Source organism: Limanda limanda, chromosome 10 (assembly GCF_963576545.1).
Source record: "Limanda limanda chromosome 10, fLimLim1.1, whole genome shotgun sequence".
Classification (NCBI taxonomy): Eukaryota; Metazoa; Chordata; class Actinopteri; order Pleuronectiformes; family Pleuronectidae; genus Limanda; species Limanda limanda.
This window is the reverse complement of record NC_083645.1, coordinates 17,536,026-17,555,500: the sequence shown is the minus strand read 5'-3', so window position 1 is coordinate 17,555,500 and position 19,475 is coordinate 17,536,026. Positions and strand designations below refer to the sequence as shown.

Here is a 19,475-nt window from a genome sequence, read left to right as displayed (position 1 = left end):
CCCATTGGGGTCGGACTCTGCTCTCTAATGTGTCCGCCTGCTGGCTCATTGCCTGATGGCTTGAATGTTTGCCTTGATGTGGAGGAAGGGGTAATATTTAGCTGTAGTGTGGTCAGAAGGCACCACCATATATGTGCGTGCACAGCAGATAACCTGATAAACGTGTCTGTAAGAAACGTATTTTGTCTTCCTGGTTCGTCACACCTGCGCTATTCATGTTTGAGTGGTGGATTAACAGGAAATTAATTTTTTGATTATCAAACACAGTTTTTATTTTATGGTTATTTGAGTGCAATATACACATTGCTGCCCATGATTCTTATCTGATAAGGGCCTGAAATAAAATAACGCATTAATGGATACAAAGTTCAAAACCTACAGTCTATGGTCAAAACTAATAAAAAGGAAATTTGGAACAACCCAGTGATTTTATTTCGATGTGATTGCGCCCTCTTATGGACAAAGACTGCAGTTAATGCTCGGGGAAAGCCTTCCACCACGAGGGTCAAATTTCACCTTTATGTGCTGATACAGTGATGAACTCTCCACTTTCTGCCAGTTTGTGTTTGACACGTGGAATAAGCAAATAGACAATAAAGAATACTTATAACTATAACTTCTTATCATTGCTCACAATGACACTACTTGCCTCATATTTATTTATCCTTTATTCAAATTTGTTTTCATACTTTAAGTGTCCAGAGCCTCTGTGTTGTATTTAACTATGTATTTTTGTCTCTCTGTACCTGCTGCTGTGACAAATTTCCCCTCTAAGGGGAATTATTATCATCATTAGCCTCTATGAAACCATACACTGTTCAGTTTGATTGACAGCACAGTGCAGATGCTACTGTTGTTTGATTTATGAAGCAACTGTGGATACATAAGGGTTTGTCCTGTGTAACACTCAAAACTCTCAGTCTTCAAACACTAAAGACAAAACACTATAATAAAACATGATGTTAACCTCTTGTTAGTAACAATATAACATGGAAGTATGCGACTGTAAATACATTTGCAAATAATGCTATCAAGGGAAAGAACAAGACAAATTTTTGCTCGTTGCTATCAGATTTATTTACAGATGTGAGAAGGATAAAACCTCCTTTGTGCAATTACTGGAACTCATCAACTCTTTCAAATAAAACAGCTGGGATTCATGGATTGTGGCACACAGACACTCACACACACGCACGCACAGACACAAAATTGAAAATGGCCACTTCAAGCATGTTGAAACAAAATTGCGGTGCCATGTGTAAAATATAAATCTTATGCATCATCTACTATTAAGAATGAATGAATGAATGAACAATGTTTAATTAAAGCAGATCAATGTGAAAATAAGTTGAATTAATGACAATAGTAAAAACTAATCACGTCAGGTCAGCAGTCGTACTGTCAAAGTAAAATAAGACACTCTTACATGTGATGCAAAAACAAAAGCTAAACTCATATCTGTAAGAAAGCCAAAATCATACACACCGCAAGTTTAGGCACAATATCAGTCATACCACACTATACTCTGCTTGCTAACAGACAGAATCACTACACAATTACAATCTGGCCTATTTAAAATGAAATAAAAATGTACAAATGAGGCAGCAGAGCTTTAGAAATTGAAATAGCTGGTCCGTGTTAGCATGAGAGGCAACGCTAAAGTGATCAGCCGAAGCAAGAGACTGATAAAGATACTTCAATGACTCCATTCTCATGCCACATCCGACAATGGAATGAGGTCAGCAGGGCAATGCATGCCAGTGCACCCATTACGTGACAGAACAACAACAATAATATTAATCCAAAGCAGTAACATCTTTAGGGGATAACAAATAAAATTACTTAATTTGGTGTTTTAATTGGACCAATGAGGTGGAAGAGATAAGGAGGGGATGATGGCGTGGACTGATGGCAATACGTCCGCTCGGAGCAGTAACAGTGCGGCAATGTCTCTGGGGCTAGTGGGCTAATACTACGGGTGGTCCTCATCTGTCTCAGCATTTGAATTTGCAGTGAGCATGAGGGGACAGAGGAAGGCAGGTAAGCAATTAGACAGAAGGGGGCAATGCTGAGTATGTGGTACAGAGGTGTAACAGCACAGCTAGTGCGGCTTCAGAAGCCCGAAGGTGTTAAAACATTCATGTCCCGAGGTTTGAGTTTGTGTGGCCGTTGGGGCATCTGCTTGGCCTCGATGCCCGAGATATCGATCTTGGGGGGCAGGAAGTTGGCAGGGTCCTGCACCTTGAGGTTGGTGCCATCCATGGTGGTGGACTTCTGCAGGCCGAAGTACGACTGCAGTGAGAAGCCTGCAGGAGAGAAGCGGTAGATGTTGTCGTCATTGACCAGAATCTGGGCGTTGGAGTCATCAGCTAAACAGTCGTGAATTTAAACAAAAGCTTCACCACTCCCTGAAAGTCTTTGTGTTTCACCTTGCTGCAGGGGTCATTTACAGGTGTGCTCCAGGACACTATGACATCACTGCTGGGTGTGGTTTAAAGGGACTCTTACCTTTGTTGCATTTGAGAATTACAGCACATTCAAATCATCTCGCCTTCCTCCAATGCCCCACCCCCTCGTTCCCATCCGCGGTGTTTTTTTGAAGAAACTTTATTAACAAGCAGACTTACAATCTACTGCCTCCGCGCACGCACGTGAGTTTTTGTTTACCAAAGCAATGGATTCGGTAAGTTATATACATTTACATTCACATGCCTTGATGACGCGGGCCCGAATGCGCCACAAGAAGCAGACGGAAAACCTGCATGTCCATGCAGCAAACAGACAGGTCTGTCGGCCAATAAGGTCCTTCGGTCCGAAGAATTTTATTGGTTGAAGTTTTCACTAAATATTATGAGAGTGAAATAATTGTTTGTTTTTACTCCTGGTGGGTCTGTCTTGCATTTTAGAGTGTCATTACCTTATTAATACCAATTTAACCTTATCCAAAAAAAGTGTAAAAATGCAACAAAGGTAAGAGTCCCTTTAAGGTGCAAAAAAGACAAACTTATGAACCACACCCAGCATTATGCATTAATTTTTAATGTTGTACTAAAATAACACAGCTCCTGTCAAGTAATGCACGATATGTAGATGGTGGGAACACCTCTTTCATTTGGATCGCAGATTGTGGCATCAACACAATCCTCACTGCTTTCATTGAACTGCACAGGGTTCACTGGTTGCAGTGAACCAACATGTTTGTATTCGCAGAAAACACAAAAAAAACACAAAAGGATAAATTCTGTAAATTTTGCAATAGAGTCAATGTACAGAGGCCGGATCCCTCACCTTTGCTGGTGTCAGAGCCGGGGTCAGTGGGGGACTTCTGCACCACCGACCGAGTTCCAAAGAAGCTCCACTTATCTCCACCTCCTTCATTTCCTCCCATGTCTGTGCTTAGGGTTGGACTGTGATCTGGGGTGGTAAGAAAAGGTGCAGGACCGAGCTGTAGCCAGTTCCTACAATCCCACCAAACACAAAGCACAAAAGAAAATATGAAGAAACACAGACACAATATTAAAACAATTCACTGGTTGTATTGATTATTGGTGTGTAGCTCATGCTGGGAAATAAACCATGTTGTGCTCAGGACGTCTGGTTCCACTCATTTCCACAGAAGCTTTACTGTCGGGGATTACATCGAAATAAGAGTAACAGCAAATGGTTTCAGACGCGTGAAGCCTACCTGCGATTGACAGCCGGTGATGAGTGGGGACTAACGCAGGGGGTGACGCAGGGGGTGACGCTGGGGGTGACAGAAGGGGTACAACTTGGGGTACAACTTGGGGTGGATTGTGCTGATGTTGTTAGCCTGTCCTCTTTGAAGTCCCCACTTGGCATCCTCAACTTCTGCAAAGACAGAAAAACAAACAATTCATCAAACAATCATGCAATGAAATAATTACCTCCACTGGTCCTGTATATTACAAAGGGATTTGAAAAGTTTTAATATTTAAAGCTGGTAGTTTATTTTTTGACTTATGCATCCTGTACAAACAGCCTTTCCCACTCATGCCCGTGTTAGTTTATCAGAGGTGTGTCAGAGAGACAGCATTTATCTTATTTAAAGAGTAAACACTCCGTGAGCACCAGCACAAAAGGTCAGCAGTGTTTTTTGTGGACCGGCAGATCCAATATTACAATAACAAAGTGCGTCACAGAAACTCAGAGCCTTTCTCCTCTGACCATGTGGTGTGGGTGGGAAAAATCAGAAAACACAAAGAGGACCACTCTAATACAATTACGGTTAACTGATGGTGGGACACATTAAACAAGCGTTGATTACCTCAGCACTGAGCCTGAGAAGTTGTATTACTTTGATTCCATTGCTTCAATAATTGAGTATAGCTTAAAACGGCCTCCACCTGCCTCCAGTCGGAGAGGAAATAACCTGCTCTGTTCAAACAATGAAAAGTACTTGCCTTGAAAACAAGATTTATTTCGGTAATGATATCTGGAAGAACGTTTTCAAAGGTAAGCTTCCATTCAATGCGGGAATATTCCCATCCATGAGCTGAATGTCCTTCCAAACTCATTTTAGTCCTATATATGTGGTCCTGTATTCTGCTCAGGGCAGAATGAATAACAATAAGCACCACGGAGCCTTTTAAACCTTGTACTTTTTGGGGTTGGTATCACATTTGATTTCATCACTGCTCCTGCCCTGCTGGACCTCAGCCAGTACTGCAAATGTAGGACTCTGTTAAAAGTTAAACCAATTTCTGAATGATGTATAAAGGGGGAGGAGGGAGAAAATAAATGATAAAAACATGTAGGCCCATCACGTTTGGGCCACACGGTCACAGATCTTTCATTTGATCACATGTGACGCCTATGGAACCCAAATTCTAAGCTTCTCGGAGCAAAATTAGGGAAATGTGTGAATATATATTTTAGTTAGTTGTTGTTTGAGCTATTTAGCCTTAAGTTAGTCGTGTCCTCGAAAGTTAAATTCAGTTTAACAACACTGAACAATCACAATCACCCCCATGAACCAGGGTTATGAAAAACAAAACACAGAGCAGGATATATCATCAGATCAGCCACCCAGGATCCTGAACTGTGGCGTAGTGGTTTCTGGACTCACTCCCTCCCTCCCTCCTGACTGGTGGGAGGTTTCAGGTGATGTCCTTTGCTCTCGATGGCCTTACAGTCGAGTTCAGAGAGCTCGCTGCAGCTAATCTACTGGATCACGTAAACATGGCACAATGCAGGCAAACACTGACGTCTAATGTTTGGAGTCAATCTGAACGAAATGTCAAAGGGCGAGTGAACCAGCCCCAGTATGTGCCTCTGTAGTGGGACCGTCAAACCAGATGTGAACATCAAGGTGCTGGCTGGGGCTGAACAGTGAGAAATGAACCTAATTCATTTGATTCTGTCAAGGGATTTCCCCAGATTCTTACACTATCCTGTACTTCCGTTTCACATCACGCCATGTCCCCGTTAGGGCTAGCATAACCGCTGCATAGCGGATGCTAAGCTAGCTGTAGCTGGACGGCCACATAACGTGCATCCATCACATATGACCTGGATCTATCGAGCTGTGTCGCACAGGGAAGAGATCGAGACACACACAGTGTCATCGTGATCGTGTCTGGTTCGTTTATAAGCGTCACGGTGTTTTACCCCCGGTGGACGAAGGCTGGTCATGTTTTACAGGACTGAGTTTGTTTACTACGGTTAGCTTGAAGGCCAGCTAGGCTAGCTAGCTAGCGGCCCGTTTGCCTTCAGAGGGAGTGTTAGCTCACTGCTACAGCTGCTTCTTCACATACCTTTTTATGATAAGTTTTCTTTGACGCTCCAGTCCGACGTATTCCTTCATTTTGTCCATGGTTTGCAGTTAGAGGAAGTTTAAGGGACCGTTATTTACTACGATAGCGTCAGTTCGACTCTCTGTCGGCTTCTGGGACGCCCGTTATGAGACGAGCCCGCTGATTGGTCCGTTTAGGGAAACAAGGGGGCTCGTTCCATTTAGGGGCGTTGCTTGGCAACACTGGTGGTATGGAACCATAAAGAGAGCCCGATTACGTAACTTGTTTACCAGTGCTTAGTCCCAGGCTATATAAAGGTAGTATCACTGCAGGTGATACCACAATAATACCTGATTTACCAGAATAATACCTGCTTATTTTAATTAATAACACAGGTTTGGCTGCTCTGTTAGTGGGAATATAATCCTCACACTTTGTGCATGAGATCTCAGGTGTTAAACAGTACAATGCAACGTGTGATGTTGTGAACGGTCTGTGATATCAGGTTAATTGTGATCTTAGGGGTGGAGGGGTAGAGAGATTGGAATCATTTTACACACACACACACACACACTTTCTCCACTCTGTTGCAGTCTGAGAATCTCAAAGTGGTCAAAGGTTTGTTGGCTGTAGGAAATAAAAACACTTGAATAAAAGGAAGGTTAACTCTTCAAAAGTCTTGCTTACTCCTGATTTGCTATAGCAGCCTGGCTAGGGCTGAAGGATATGGGAAACAATTATATAATAATACAAATGTTCATATCATTGATGATTACATTATTATTGTTTCTGTTATGTTTAAAGACTCCTAAGGGAATTCTGTGGTTTTAAACTCTTTCTTATGAGCAGAGAATGACACTTGATAAACAGCATAACATTTTACAAATCTGAGGTGGATCCATTATGTGCTATCCCTCTGCACTGTGCACAATATTTAAGAATCATATTGATATGCATTGGATTTTTGTCATATTGGCATTGATGAAACTTATATCGCTATAATGTTTGATTTTGTTTCATTACTCTGCTCCAATTCTAATCTAAACCAGTGTCATCCGATATGGCCTACTCGGATAATCTGACATGTGACCTCAACATTATAAAATGCCAGCCTTGTCTTTGACATGAGTTACACATGAAGGTGTGAAGAGATACTTATTTCAGATCACAAACTTTTCACAGAGGCACAAATCAAGCTCCCACAGTTCATATTTGTTTCTACTCACTGGCAGTGTGCCGTCACCCAGTCGGTGAAAGCGGGTCTCCTCAGAGGAGAGGCCTTTGTGGGGGGTGTACCCGGTGTCTGTCAGCCCTGCCTGGTGCTCAAACCTCTGGAAGTTCTCCTGGCTTTGCTCTAAGGGAAGACAGGCACAGTGTCAGCAATGGAGGTAAAAGTTGTCAGTGCTTTAAATGTGCCAGACTCCAATATAGTCTCCTCGTGCTCTGAAGATTGTTTATCAACTTCGTTTTTCTGGATATTTGTCTGTCAAACTATTTATCAAAATGAAATGTTACATGATTTATTTATTGACTTACTTATCATGAGTGAGCTCATTAAAGACGTGGCTTTGGCTCTCACCACAGGCACTGGGGACTTGACCGGCACGGACGCCTCAAACGTCACCATCTTCCCACCAGTCTCACTTCCCTATAGTCACACAATTTGATACGGTTAAGATGAATGTGTAAAACAATTAGACATGTAATCAAGTTGACAAGTTGTACCAGCCTGCACCAAACCTTCAAGAAAACAGGTTTGACAAGAGACAGGTCACACAGAATTCTGTTCAGGTGACCAGATCATGTTGCCAAAACAGTTTGGGTCAGGCAGTGCGAATAGAAACCAACAGGAAACAGGCAAGCACCTCTGCTGTGTTCCTGAACTTGTGCTGTGGGATGACTGGGTCTTTCCACAAGATGTTGACACTCATGTCTGGGGGTGGTGAATGCATGGGGGTGTCCATTAGCTCGTCATAGCTGATATGTTGCCGGGTCATTCCAAGAGGACACGATGAGGTGCCGAAGAGTGAGGAGAACGGGCCTGACTCAAGCGCTGAAATACGGAAATTAACAGACATCAAGACACTTTTTCAGATATCTGCACAAAACAATGCAGAAAAAAGTATTTTTACTCAGCTCATTATGCCTACTCTGAATTTCCACATTACCTGGAAGATCTCCCCGTCCCGAGGCCATGTTGACACCAGCTCAGATTGGAGGGCCACAGAAGACTCAGGGTTGGGTTCAGCTTGGTTTGACTTTGGACTGCGAACCTGAGCACTGCATCACATGACAACCACAGTCATTTGGCAGCCCAAAAGGTCCCGCTTGAATCAATACAAAGTCTGTTTTGCAGGATCAACACGTAAGCACTGTCATCTGAGACATAATAAATAAATGTATTTATGCATGTTTTTACAACCATGTCAGTGGCAGATAAAGTACTAAAAATGTTACTTAAGTAAATGTCTGAATAAATACACACCAATATACTTAAAAGTAAACACTTGCTTTAAATATACAAAATTATTAAAAGTAAAAGTACTTGCTGAGTTTAGCCTATTCCCCGATGGAACAGTCCACCACTTGGATGTGGTGTAAACATGTAACGGAGTAGAAAAACAGGTTTTTGCTAATATATGTAGTGAAGTAAAAGTGATAATAAAATAAAAGTCAATGTACTAAGTTCCATCCAACGACTGAGCATGGTTCAGTCAGAGAGTAAAAGCACAGCGTTTTTTTCGGAGTCGCTCCAAATAGAACCAGACTCTGGTTTCAGCAGCGTCATGAATATCACTTAATGTCAGAGTTTCTCCTATCCTCCTCCACTTCTCTGAACTACAGCAGGATCCTTATCACAAGGAAATGAAACTGCGGAATAAGGGAAACACATGTAGTTGTTTGACTCACAGGAACCTATCCAGCATAGACTTCCCCACTGTGTCAAATAGAGAGAGAGAGAGCTCCCTTCAGTGCCTCTTGTGTTGGGACGAACCATAAATACAGTCTATGGGACGAACCGCCCTACATGTGCTGTCAGGAATCCATGTCAGATTTGGCTGAGCTCACTCTGCCCTCACAGACTGGAATCCATGTGCACCTCATTCTAGGGCTGCTCGATTAATCGAATTTTAATCGTGATTTCGATTATGGGGTCAAACGATCTCCAAAGTACTATAATCAAGTTGAAATGATTATTTGGAATAATGAGAGGAAATTTCAAAGTTCTCAGTTACAAAGTGTTTTTTTGTTTTGGACAGTGTTAGGGTTGCCATCACTAAGGGTTTGAATGACCGGGCACCGATATCCTGGTTTCACGGAGGAATAAGACATGCAGCCGGTGTTTAGCCAGTATTTACTGGTTACAGTCATTTAAAGAATAAAGCATAGACTTCAGAATAAGGGCACATAATAATCGTTTGAATAATCGTGATTTTGTTATTGTCCAAAATAATCGTGATTATGATTTTTTCCATAATCGAGCAGCCCTACCTCATTCATTTAGGAGGAATGTTGTCAGGACCGTGCATGAATCTACACCTGAGTTGAGGTCGGTTCTATTTCATCGTGCACTCAGTCTACTGTACAGACATCTGACATGTGTCTGCTGTTCACGTCTGCCCGGGACACACACACATATACACACACACACACACACACACACACACACGCGCGCGCACACACACACACACACACACACACACACACACACACACACACACACACACACACACACACACACACACACACACACACATACAGACACACACAGTGACTTGCAAAACAGGGAGTCCCACCATAGTTCTGCAGTAATAACGTCTTCATACAGGAAGTGAACAGTGGAATAAAGCCTATAACACCAAGGACCACTCTGATACGCGTGTATAACAGTCTCTTTGCATTACACTATAACCCGAATATCTAAATGTTCCACAACAGCTCGTCATGCATCCAGTGTGAACATGTACCTCAATCTGACTCCTCTCCTGCACAGATCACTCAGCAGCTGCAGCGGCGGCTTTGCAGAAAGTCTTCCAGGTCTTCCAGGTGAGACGCAGTGAAGTGTGCTGTGCGTGTGTCCGACGCTCGCGTCATCCGTGACTTTTGGACACGAGGAGAGTAAACAGCGGAGAGACAGTGAACGCACCACGAGCAGCAGCCGGCGGCGGAAGTGATGAGTCGAAACTCCTGCAGCTTTTTTTTTTGGGAGTTGACACGTGTCATAATTTTTAAGATATGGGTGAAAAATAAGGTTCAAATTTTATGTTTCAAATCTAAGAAAAGCGAGTTGGTAAATATGTAGAGTTTGTTGTATAACATTAGTCTGGTGCGTGTGCGTGTGTGTCTGTGTGTGTGTGTGTGTGTGTGTGTGTGTGCGTGTGTGTGTGTGTGTGTGTCTTTTTCAGGTATTACTCATATTGTAGGAACCAGGATGAGTCACTGTGGGAACTTGGAAACTTCCAAGTTTTAAGATGAGGACTTGTTTTAAGAATACGTTTAGGTTTAAGGTCAAGTTTAGGTTTGTTTAAGGTTAAGCAAGTAGTTATAGACTAAGTTTCCATGATAACAATGTAAGTCAATGTGTTGTCCTCCGAAGTCATGTAAACACACATCTGTTTGTGTGTGTGTGTGTGTGTGTGTGTGTGTGTGTGTGTGTGTGAGTGTGTGAGTGTGTGTGTGTGTGTCTTTCTATAGTGATGAGGGCCAATTCTGGTTCAATGCCATCATTGTGAGGACATTTTGGCTGGTCCTCACTCCTCACAAATTCACTGGGCTGTTTGAGGTGCACCGTTATAACAAGTCACATTATGTTAATCGTTGAATGAAGACATGATTCAAAGTTAGGTTGAAGTTGGGCTTAAGTTTAGGTCTAAAGTGAAGTTTAGGTTTTCAAAAATCAATGTAAAGTCATGTCTGATTTTGTGTGTGTACGAGAGTGTGAGGGTGTTTGTGCGTTCCAGATATTACTCATGTTGTGTGGACCTAAATCTATTTACACAATCTATGGGGGTTGTCTTTCTGTTACGCGGACAAAAAAAAGTCACATAATGTAAATCATGATTCAAGGTTAGGGTAAATGTTGTGTGTGTTCACATTTGGTTACCTGTGTGTGTGTGTGTGTGTGTGTGTGTGTGTGTGTGTGTGTGTGTGTGTGTGTGTGTGTGACGGGTGTAAATGATCACAGCCTATGAGACTCAAGCCACATGAGCCGCCCCCTGTCCCACACAGAGGAAGTGGGTTGTTGACCTGTAATCTTTGTCCTCTGGTATCTGATACATATGCAAACTAAAGTAAGACCAATTCTCAGTGTCTACAAGACGCCTCAGAGCCGAACGCCCTCGGATGTTTCCTGCTTTGCAACCTAACCTGCGTGAGATCACTGGATATGTGAGCTGTCACGTATGCATTAGCAGCCTTGAACCACCAGATAGCACTGTTGATATAAGACACAAATCTTATCAGACCTGGAAACCGAAAACAATGACTCAATGCTCCATTGATTTTTTTGTTTTTTTATTATTATTTAGAAAATTTAAGTTACAAAAACATGAATAGAAAAACATAAAATATCAAATCTGTTCACAAGACAAGTCAGAGAAAGTAAGACAAGACAGAGAAATCTATATAAATAGGATAGGATAGAGGATAAATAAACAAAAAGTTGGACTCATTTCATGTCTACATTCAATAAAGGTTCCGTCCTGAGGGGGTCAGAGGTCATGTGTTTATCCGAGGAGTGAAACAGAGCTACATGTTGCTGTTGGAAGGGAAATCAGCTGGACTGGGTTGGTTTGATGGCGGCTCTCTTTTTCCTTCTGGAAGGAAACAGCAAAACAAAGAGAGAAAACGTCAGACACATCCCAGTGGTGTGATGATGGGATTATGTTACCAGTTATTTTCATTAGTGGTCTCAAGATGATGCTTGGATTCAGAATATGCGTCGCGTGTGTACTCACAGGATCTGACGCAAGAGGGCTTTCACTGCCTTCGAATCGGGGTTCAGGCAGAGACGTCCTGTGTCGGTGGTGACACTGTTGAAATGGACATGAACAGGTGAGATCATTTGAAAAACGGATAATGGATGAATGAATAAAATATAATATAAAAAGTGATCTGCCTGTAAACAGTTTCAATCATGTCTAGATGTCTGAGCTACAGGGTCTTCTCATCACATCCCACATTCTTAAAAGGTGTCTCTTACACAATCTCCTGTCTGTTACAGAAGCTGTTGGGCTGGTAGATCTGGATTTCCTTCAACTTCGACCCGCCAATGCCATTACGGGTACCCTGACACAGACAGTTCTGACCGGGTTCTCTGACTGTAGAGGAAGAAAAAAACATTAGAATCAATCACAGTTCTTTTGAGTTTCAGCTTCCAGCTCCAACACAGTGAGATGAGAGATTAAAATACTTACTCATGGCTGTAGAGATGCAGACCGCAGCAGCCAGGAGCAGGAGCACTTTCATGATGCTGGACATTGTTGGTTTTCTTCTTGGGTCTTGGTGGTAGAAGTGATCGGTGATGAGACCAGTGAGTGTCAAAGTCAGACGAGTGTGTTGATAGATGTGTGAGGGGTCGCCTTAAATATGCTCTCAAGCCACATACATCACCACCGCTGTCATCAAGGGGAAAGTTTGGCGAGTGGAAAGTGAAACTTCAAAAAGCCACAAGAGAGAAGAAGTGGCTCACACATTCCACTATCAGGCTTTCCATCTCAGTTGGTTAAAAACCATTTGACCAGATTAGAGATGAATGGTATACATTTGATTTTATGTATCAGAATAAAAGAGGAAAAAAAAGAGAACCAGCAAACAATCAAACTTCTATACCCAAACTTTGAACAGAGCTTTTAATATATGCAGCACATTAATACACACACACACACACACACACACACACACACAACAACAACAACACACACACACACACATCCCACACACACAAGGGGAGATATTATGGAGATATATTGTCAGACAAGATTCTATCTGTTTGCGTTGACATTTTAAGTTATTTGGTGGGTGGTTCTCGACATGACTGAGACAAGTGCAGTCAGTTCCTAAAGTGTTGAGGTGATTTGCCAGTACCATGCCAATCAGGAGGGTTGTTTGAATATTGAGATTATTCTTTAAAATAAAAAATAGATCACTCTTATTATATATTGGCTTTATAAAGCTAAATCAGTAACATAATATATGTGTACAACAATAATATTTGTGTGTTCCTATTAAGCTGAATTGGGTTACTAAGACACTGAACTCAATACGTGGACCTGGTATCTCAAGGAAATCACGACAAATTACATCCCTTCTGCAACAATGAGGGAAATAAGGTCAATAAAAAAACTATTTTGCTACTCAGATTGACTTCTTTTGTGTTTGTATATGTGTGGGCGTGTGGCAATGCACAGTTTAGGTCGGGGGTGTTTGTGGTTGAAGACATGAGTCATTTCTTTTATTTTCCCCTGTGCTGTCAGGGTAGTTGCACTGGGTTTTTCTCTAACATTGTTCTCAGGTGATACAGTCCTGTTTTAATATAACACGGCCATCGCACAGAAATAATCACATGATGCGTGTCTGGTCAAGGTCACCGGTTTGAAAGGATATGTTTGGTTCCGGCTGGGGTTTTTTGTCTGGATTGTGAGTTTCACTTTAACGTCCTCCTTGACATTTCTAAACAAAGGAAAATCCCATCTCCCTTTTTCCCTCTTGATTTAGTCTATCCACGATCTCCTTTCGCTTTTTCTTCTGCATGAAGGCCACAGAGCTGCAAACAAGCTGAAACTAAAGGATGATCACATGTGAAGGACAAGAAATTATACTGATAATCCTACTTTCTATATGTGAAGCCATGAACACTACTGTTGATAAGAATGAGAAGGGAAAACAATGGAAAATGAAAATATCTGCTGAATTGTTCCATCTTTATATTGTCCTGCTGCTGCTACAGTTTTCTGTAGTCTTATAGATATTTCAAGTTTGAATAGGTTTTCATATTTCTAGAAATGTCAGAAATGACCATCACCAAAGCTGTGTGAGTGAAAACACATTTTATTGCAACGTGGTTGACTTGAACCTTCAAACTATGATGTGTTTGTTTTTTAAATATCTGGGAAAGTGGAGCATGTAATCATTCAATCTAAATCCCCCCCAAAATCATATTATGTATTTATAGCTATAGATCAGTACACTGTCACATTGTAATCCCCCCGGACAGACTGCACTTAGCAAGCTTAAAATTTTGAATGTCCATTACAACACAGTGTTCATTGGAAATATATCTTTTTTGTGTTTGCACAATTTACTGTGGGGGGGGGGGGGTATAAGGGGAAATTCCACCTAAAACCATCTTTAATAATTCAGGTTCCCTTCTTGAGAAGCAGCTCATAACTTCACAAAGAGCAAATGTTACCCCAAAGGAACTAATAACGTCAGCCGCATCCTGCAAACAGGCGCCGGCCACACAGCCCCGTGTGGTTGCACTTCTCGTTTCATTTAAAAAGAGCATTTCCTACGATCTGCAGACAAGGTTGGATGAAATAATTGTGCAACAAGTGAATGGCTACAATTTAATTTGTAAAGCGTCAAATCGCAATGATCTTATCTTTACATATCTGAGAAAGTCAAGATATTCTCTACCCCACAAAAAAGACTGTATTGAAATCCTTTAAACTGACCACAGTTAAAGTACGTCTTTATGAGTATTCACTCCAGATGCAGACAGTGATGTGGGGAAAGAGAAGGTGATACAGCAACGATCCCAGCGGTGAGTCAAACTCTCTATGCAGCAAAATAGGTTATGTTTTAAGCAGTGTTTTATTGTTTGTTTGCAGGACTGCACAAAAACAACTCATCCCAAGACCCAGGAAGGAACCCAGATGGGACAAAACAGAACCAATCAAATGTGAGTAAGTGAAGTGAGACACACAAGAATTTCTATCAGACATTTTCTTATGTATTATTACTTTAAAAACATTGACACACTTTTTCGTAATGTAAAACTGTTTCGATGTTGTGAATATTGTAATTTCAATGTGATATCTTGTCCTGGGAGACGGATCCCTCACATGGGACTCTCTCTTAGGTTTCTACCTTTTCTTCTTCTTTTAAAAGAGTCTTTTGGTGGTTCTTCTTGCTCTCGGGGGTTAAGAACAGAGGATGTCGGATGACCTAAATTTCCAACGGGATTAATAAAGTATCCATCATCTTGTTAAGTCCTATGAGACGAATATGGTTGATTGATGATTAAAGAGGAGTTTCAGAATAAAACAACATGGATAGATAGTCAACAGAACAGGTGCAGTTTCTAACACAACTGGATTGTAGGAAACACTGTCTTTGTGGTACGGAGATGATGGTGATAGGTCAAAGGTCAGTCATCAGTTTCACTGGTAAGTGGAAGCTGGACAGTTCCTGTGTGGTTTCTACATGTGGTTGCTTCTCTCCACCACGTGGTTGAGATTAGTCGTGTTAGATGTTTCATATTCCATAAAGGTCTTCCATTAATTATCATATGTATATGTATAAATACACGTATTCAGATTTTTTTTTACCTCATTTGCCGAGTAGTAACAATTACAAAACTGTTTATTTTAACTAAGTTTAAGAAGTTTTCATGAGTATGAAAATGCATACTGTTCAGTTTACAGTGTTTAAATATTTGATCTATATGTTTATATGATATATACAGTTTTGATTGGCAACAAGGTCCAGTGACAGAGACTGTGGTTGTGTGTTTCTGAAAACATCGACCAGCATGTTCCCCCCTCTGTTCCGACATTAGCGTGTGCGTGTGTGTGTGCGTGTGCGTGTGTGTGTGCGTGTGTGTGTGTGTGTGTGTGTGTGTGTGTGTGTGTGTGTGTGTGTGTGTGTGTGTGTCGGGCAGACGTGAACAGCAGACACATGTCAGATGTCTGTTGTTGGGGGAGACTCCCTGTGTGCTGACCATCAGACAAAGGCTCGTAAATTAGGCCTTCACGCAATGCTGAGACCAGCCTAGAGTGTCCCCTCTAATAAAAAAAACCAGCATGGAGATCTTATCTCCATGTGGTAGCAAATCACTTCCTGGGTCCATCCAGGACCCCATCTCTCAGCTGCTCCCTGATATCTGACTTCTGACCTTCAATTGGCTGATAGCCAACTGACCCCTGACCCTCCTTGAGAAGGTACAAAACAGCTGAGACCCCTCAGAACACTCTCTTTTACTCCGATGCTGACGTTGCCACTAGACCCCCCCCCGGGGTCTTCCTAGTCAACCCAGTAAGCTAATGGAGGCGATAAGACGTTTGTTTAACTCAATTCATATTTCTTTCTTTTTGTCTCAGTCGAAGTTTTATTTTGATAGGACTTTTTGCTGTTTAAACTTGAAAAGACCAAACAGGAATCTCACTCGCGGGACGAGTGAGACACGGACTTTTATTCTTTTTCCCACACGATCTACAACGGCTACAAGCAGCCGCACGTCCCTGTAAGGCAGCACGATCTCCGCTGCTGCAGAAGAAGACGAAGCTTCATCCCGTCACGGAGCACGACGTATCCGCTCCTGCTCGGCCCAGCTGCGGAGCTCACGGGAGCTCGCCTGAGAGACTACAAGTTATTCACTGAACTTCCGGGATATTCGCGTCAACGCGCATGCACCCCACGAAACTATGGTTACAGTAAGAGAGTTTATATTGTCCGGGCAGATGTTAGTCTTAATACGTAGTGTATTGTTTAATACGTGAGTGTATTTGTTTGCGGGACCTCCGGGTCTCATTGTTATATATATACAGTTTTGATTGGCAACAAGGTCCAGTGACAGAGACTGTGGTTGTGTGTTTCTGAAAACATCGACCAGCATGTTCCCCACTCTGTTCCGACATTAGCGTGTGCGTGTGCGTGTGTGTGTGCGTGTGTGTGTGTGTGTGTCTGCAGAGAGAGAGAGAGAGAGAGAGAGAGAGAGAGAGAGAGAGAGAGAGAGAGAGAGAGAGCTCCGTGGAGCCCTCTCCGAGAAACGGATACGTAGAAGCATACTGGAGCCTTTAGGCTGACTACACATCTAACGACTCACGTCTGACCCTACAGACAGACTCCTGTGGATAATCTTTTATGCCATTGTTTAGATGCGCTTACTCTCCAGCCCTGTAAGTAGTTATAGGATCTGTAAGCTAGAGCTGTGTTGTACTTTTTGAACAACATCTTGTTGAAGCAATATTGCTATGTTGTAATGAGTTCCCTGCATACTCTTGAATGAAGACACACTGCTTTTCCATCTGAAATTTGCCATGGAAATATGACACATTTTCAATAACTTTGTTTAGTTGGAGTTTATGTAACTCACCTGAACCAGCTGCAGATCAATGGTAGTGTTGGTCCTTAGGTCCATCACTGTGTAACTGCCAAACTTGGCACAATGTCTTTCAAAAAGAGATGCAAGTAGTTATTATTTTACTTTATATGTCATTTCACATGGCATTATATGATTTGTTGTTTTCTTAGTAACCCTTTGTCAAAACAATGACATTTTCATAAAAAAGTAACAGTCAGTATTACGTATCTGGTGAGTCAGCCCTCAAGTCACCACCTAGGATGACTTTCTGTTGATGACATAACTGGTCCAACATGCCGTCCTGCGTTGTTTTCCAGCTGTGCACGATTGCAGGCTCGATGTATGACCGGGCGGGCCTTCGAAATGTGTCATAATGAAACATCCTCAACTGCATTGCCCGGAAGATCTGAGTTCAAAAAAGACACAGGACTCTTTGCTTTAGTAATGCTTTTCGAATTGTGTGTGTATATACTACTGAACTAATATATACAATTTCCCTCCTCAAATTCAGATGATAATATCCTATGATCAAATTATTTATTACAAGTGAATTAAGTTGTGAATTAAGGTAAAGTCAATTAACAATTACCTTCTCCAGTTTGAAGAAAGATGCACCAGTGGCATACACTGCAGCTGAGAGTTGGATGTTCCCAACAGGAGTGCTACCAAGAAGAGGCTGACTATTCCATTTTCTGTAGAACTCACAGTGTGGGCACTTTTGTTCTACAGAGAGGAATGTCCCAACACTTCTTGTTTGCACATCTGACACCCGCCGACACACAGGACACACCTCAAACAGCTCCAGGAGGCAGTTTTCATATACAATATATGTGGGTGTCTTATGAACAGGCGTGGAAGATTCCTTTCTTTTAGAAAGACAAAGATTTCATCAAAAGGCTGCAACAGCTAAAATAAGTGTAGAATGATAAACCATCTGATGATCAAAATGTTTAGATTAAATATTGAGTCACTCACGTCACATCTGCTGAGTCAGTCAAGACTGTGGCCGAGTCATCAGGATCATAGGTAGAATCCTGTGGCTCCGAAGTCCAAACTTGAAGAACTTGGGTTGTCCTCTTCCCCCCCTAAGCGAGGTCTCTTACCAGGCCTCTTCATCGACTCCACGGAGAAACAACAAAAAGATGAACCTGGATTGATCTGTCCAAAAATCCAAGAGGATTCTCCCTACCCTGTCTAGTGCCCCTGAGCAAGGCACCTTACTCCCCCAACATCTGCTCCCCGGGCGCCGTACATGGCTGCTCACTGCTCTGTGTGTCTGGCACCAGATGGGTTAAAAGCAGAGGTTAAATTTCTCCTTGCATAAGTGTGCCTGTGCGTGTCTGTGCATGTGTGTGGGATAAATAAATGTATCTTAAATGTATCTTAATGAGGTCCCAACACCGACATCACTGCAGGGCACAGCTGTCTGTGTGGCTATGATAAAACAGACATTCAGTATCCTTGGAGTCACAACAAATGAGATGCTGTTACAACTTTGACACGGAGACACAATCAATGACATGACGAAGTAACTGAGGGTAAACAAACCTGTACTTTTGTAGTGAGGTCGCAGTGTTTTCACAGAAAGCTGCGTACCATGTGTACGTTTCTCTGGTGGATTCGTCTGGCATGCTACGTCATGTAGCCTAGCACCGTGAACAGATGTGCCTGCCTAAACACCAAAATCAGCAATGTTATTCATGTTTGTACAACTGTCATGCATACAAGGATACAAGGACACATTTTCCCCAAATAGGGCTGGTAGTAATCGTTCGAAAACTCCTGTAAAGTCTCATCCCTGTCCCCAACCACTACATACTAGCCCCCCACACACACGCCACAACGTGCTAACGTCACTAGCCTCCACACAAAATGTCTAAAAGAAGCAAATACCAGAATTATAAAAAAATACTTACATTTCCCTCGTCTTGAGTGTTGCGACGGAATGATGGCACCGACCCCTCTTTGAAGAACAACTTGGTCGCGTATCCGGCGTTATATTGGCCCAGGTTGGTAAAACAGTCTGATGAAAAGTGGTTAGAGCACACTAACAGATATTTGCCAACTCTTGCAGGAACGTTGCCATCATATATGAACTCAATCCATCTCAATCTTGTGTCTTCTGAAGCTGGAGTCACATGAAGAGCTTTGTGCGGATTTGTGCAGCCCAGCACTGAGCACCTCGGTGGTCGAATTCGTTTCATGCTGCTAGATAGCTTATCCAAGTGTTTCCAAGGCTCGCAAGAATGCAATGGCGGCGCAAACCGATGGACCGTCAATAAAGTGGGTGGTTCTTACATCTATGGTGGTTCCATCCATGGGTGGGTCGAGTGGTGGTGGGGGAGTGCATAGATCTATGGGGCAGTGTTCTACAATGGGTATTGGGCTAAAGTGACGTAGAAAAAGCCAATAATCCC

The 19,475-nt window shown here is 42.3% G+C and overlaps 2 protein-coding genes across 6 annotated transcripts; both read right to left on the bottom strand.

The window, feature by feature from the left end:
* Window positions 1-1,052: 1,052 nt before the first annotated feature.
* On the bottom strand, window positions 1,053-9,873 carry LOC133011376 (putative monooxygenase p33MONOX). Of its 4 annotated transcripts, none has more exons than XM_061079104.1 (8): window positions 9,722-9,873; window positions 7,922-8,033; window positions 7,619-7,806; window positions 7,290-7,401; window positions 6,980-7,107; window positions 3,686-3,849; window positions 3,289-3,458; window positions 1,053-2,306 (listed from the first exon to the last, which is right to left on the bottom strand). In XM_061079104.1, exons 2-8 carry the CDS (start codon window positions 7,947-7,949, stop codon window positions 2,113-2,115), a joined length of 984 nt encoding a protein of 327 aa, XP_060935087.1. In that variant the 5' UTR covers window positions 7,950-8,033; window positions 9,722-9,873; the 3' UTR covers window positions 1,053-2,112. The 4 variants fall into 4 exon arrangements, with proteins under 4 accessions (XP_060935087.1, XP_060935089.1, XP_060935088.1 ...); XM_061079106.1 differs by lacking the exon at window positions 9,722-9,873 and adding an exon at window positions 9,246-9,266; XM_061079105.1 differs by lacking the exon at window positions 9,722-9,873 and adding an exon at window positions 8,664-8,732.
* A 1,431-nt stretch (window positions 9,874-11,304) lies between these two features.
* Window positions 11,305-18,201, bottom strand: LOC133011837 (C-X-C motif chemokine 11-6-like). 2 transcript variants are annotated; one of them, XM_061079750.1, is made up of 7 exons: window positions 18,034-18,201; window positions 17,648-17,920; window positions 17,071-17,464; window positions 12,170-12,409; window positions 11,956-12,073; window positions 11,711-11,785; window positions 11,305-11,569 (listed from the first exon to the last, which is right to left on the bottom strand). In XM_061079750.1, exons 4-7 carry the CDS (start codon window positions 12,231-12,233, stop codon window positions 11,527-11,529), a joined length of 300 nt encoding a protein of 99 aa, XP_060935733.1. In that variant the 5' UTR covers window positions 12,234-12,409; window positions 17,071-17,464; window positions 17,648-17,920; window positions 18,034-18,201; the 3' UTR covers window positions 11,305-11,526. The 2 variants fall into 2 exon arrangements, with proteins under 2 accessions (XP_060935733.1, XP_060935734.1); XM_061079751.1 differs by lacking the exons at window positions 17,071-17,464; window positions 17,648-17,920; window positions 18,034-18,201 and having other exon boundaries at window positions 12,170-12,472.
* Window positions 18,202-19,475: the final 1,274 nt, after the last annotated feature.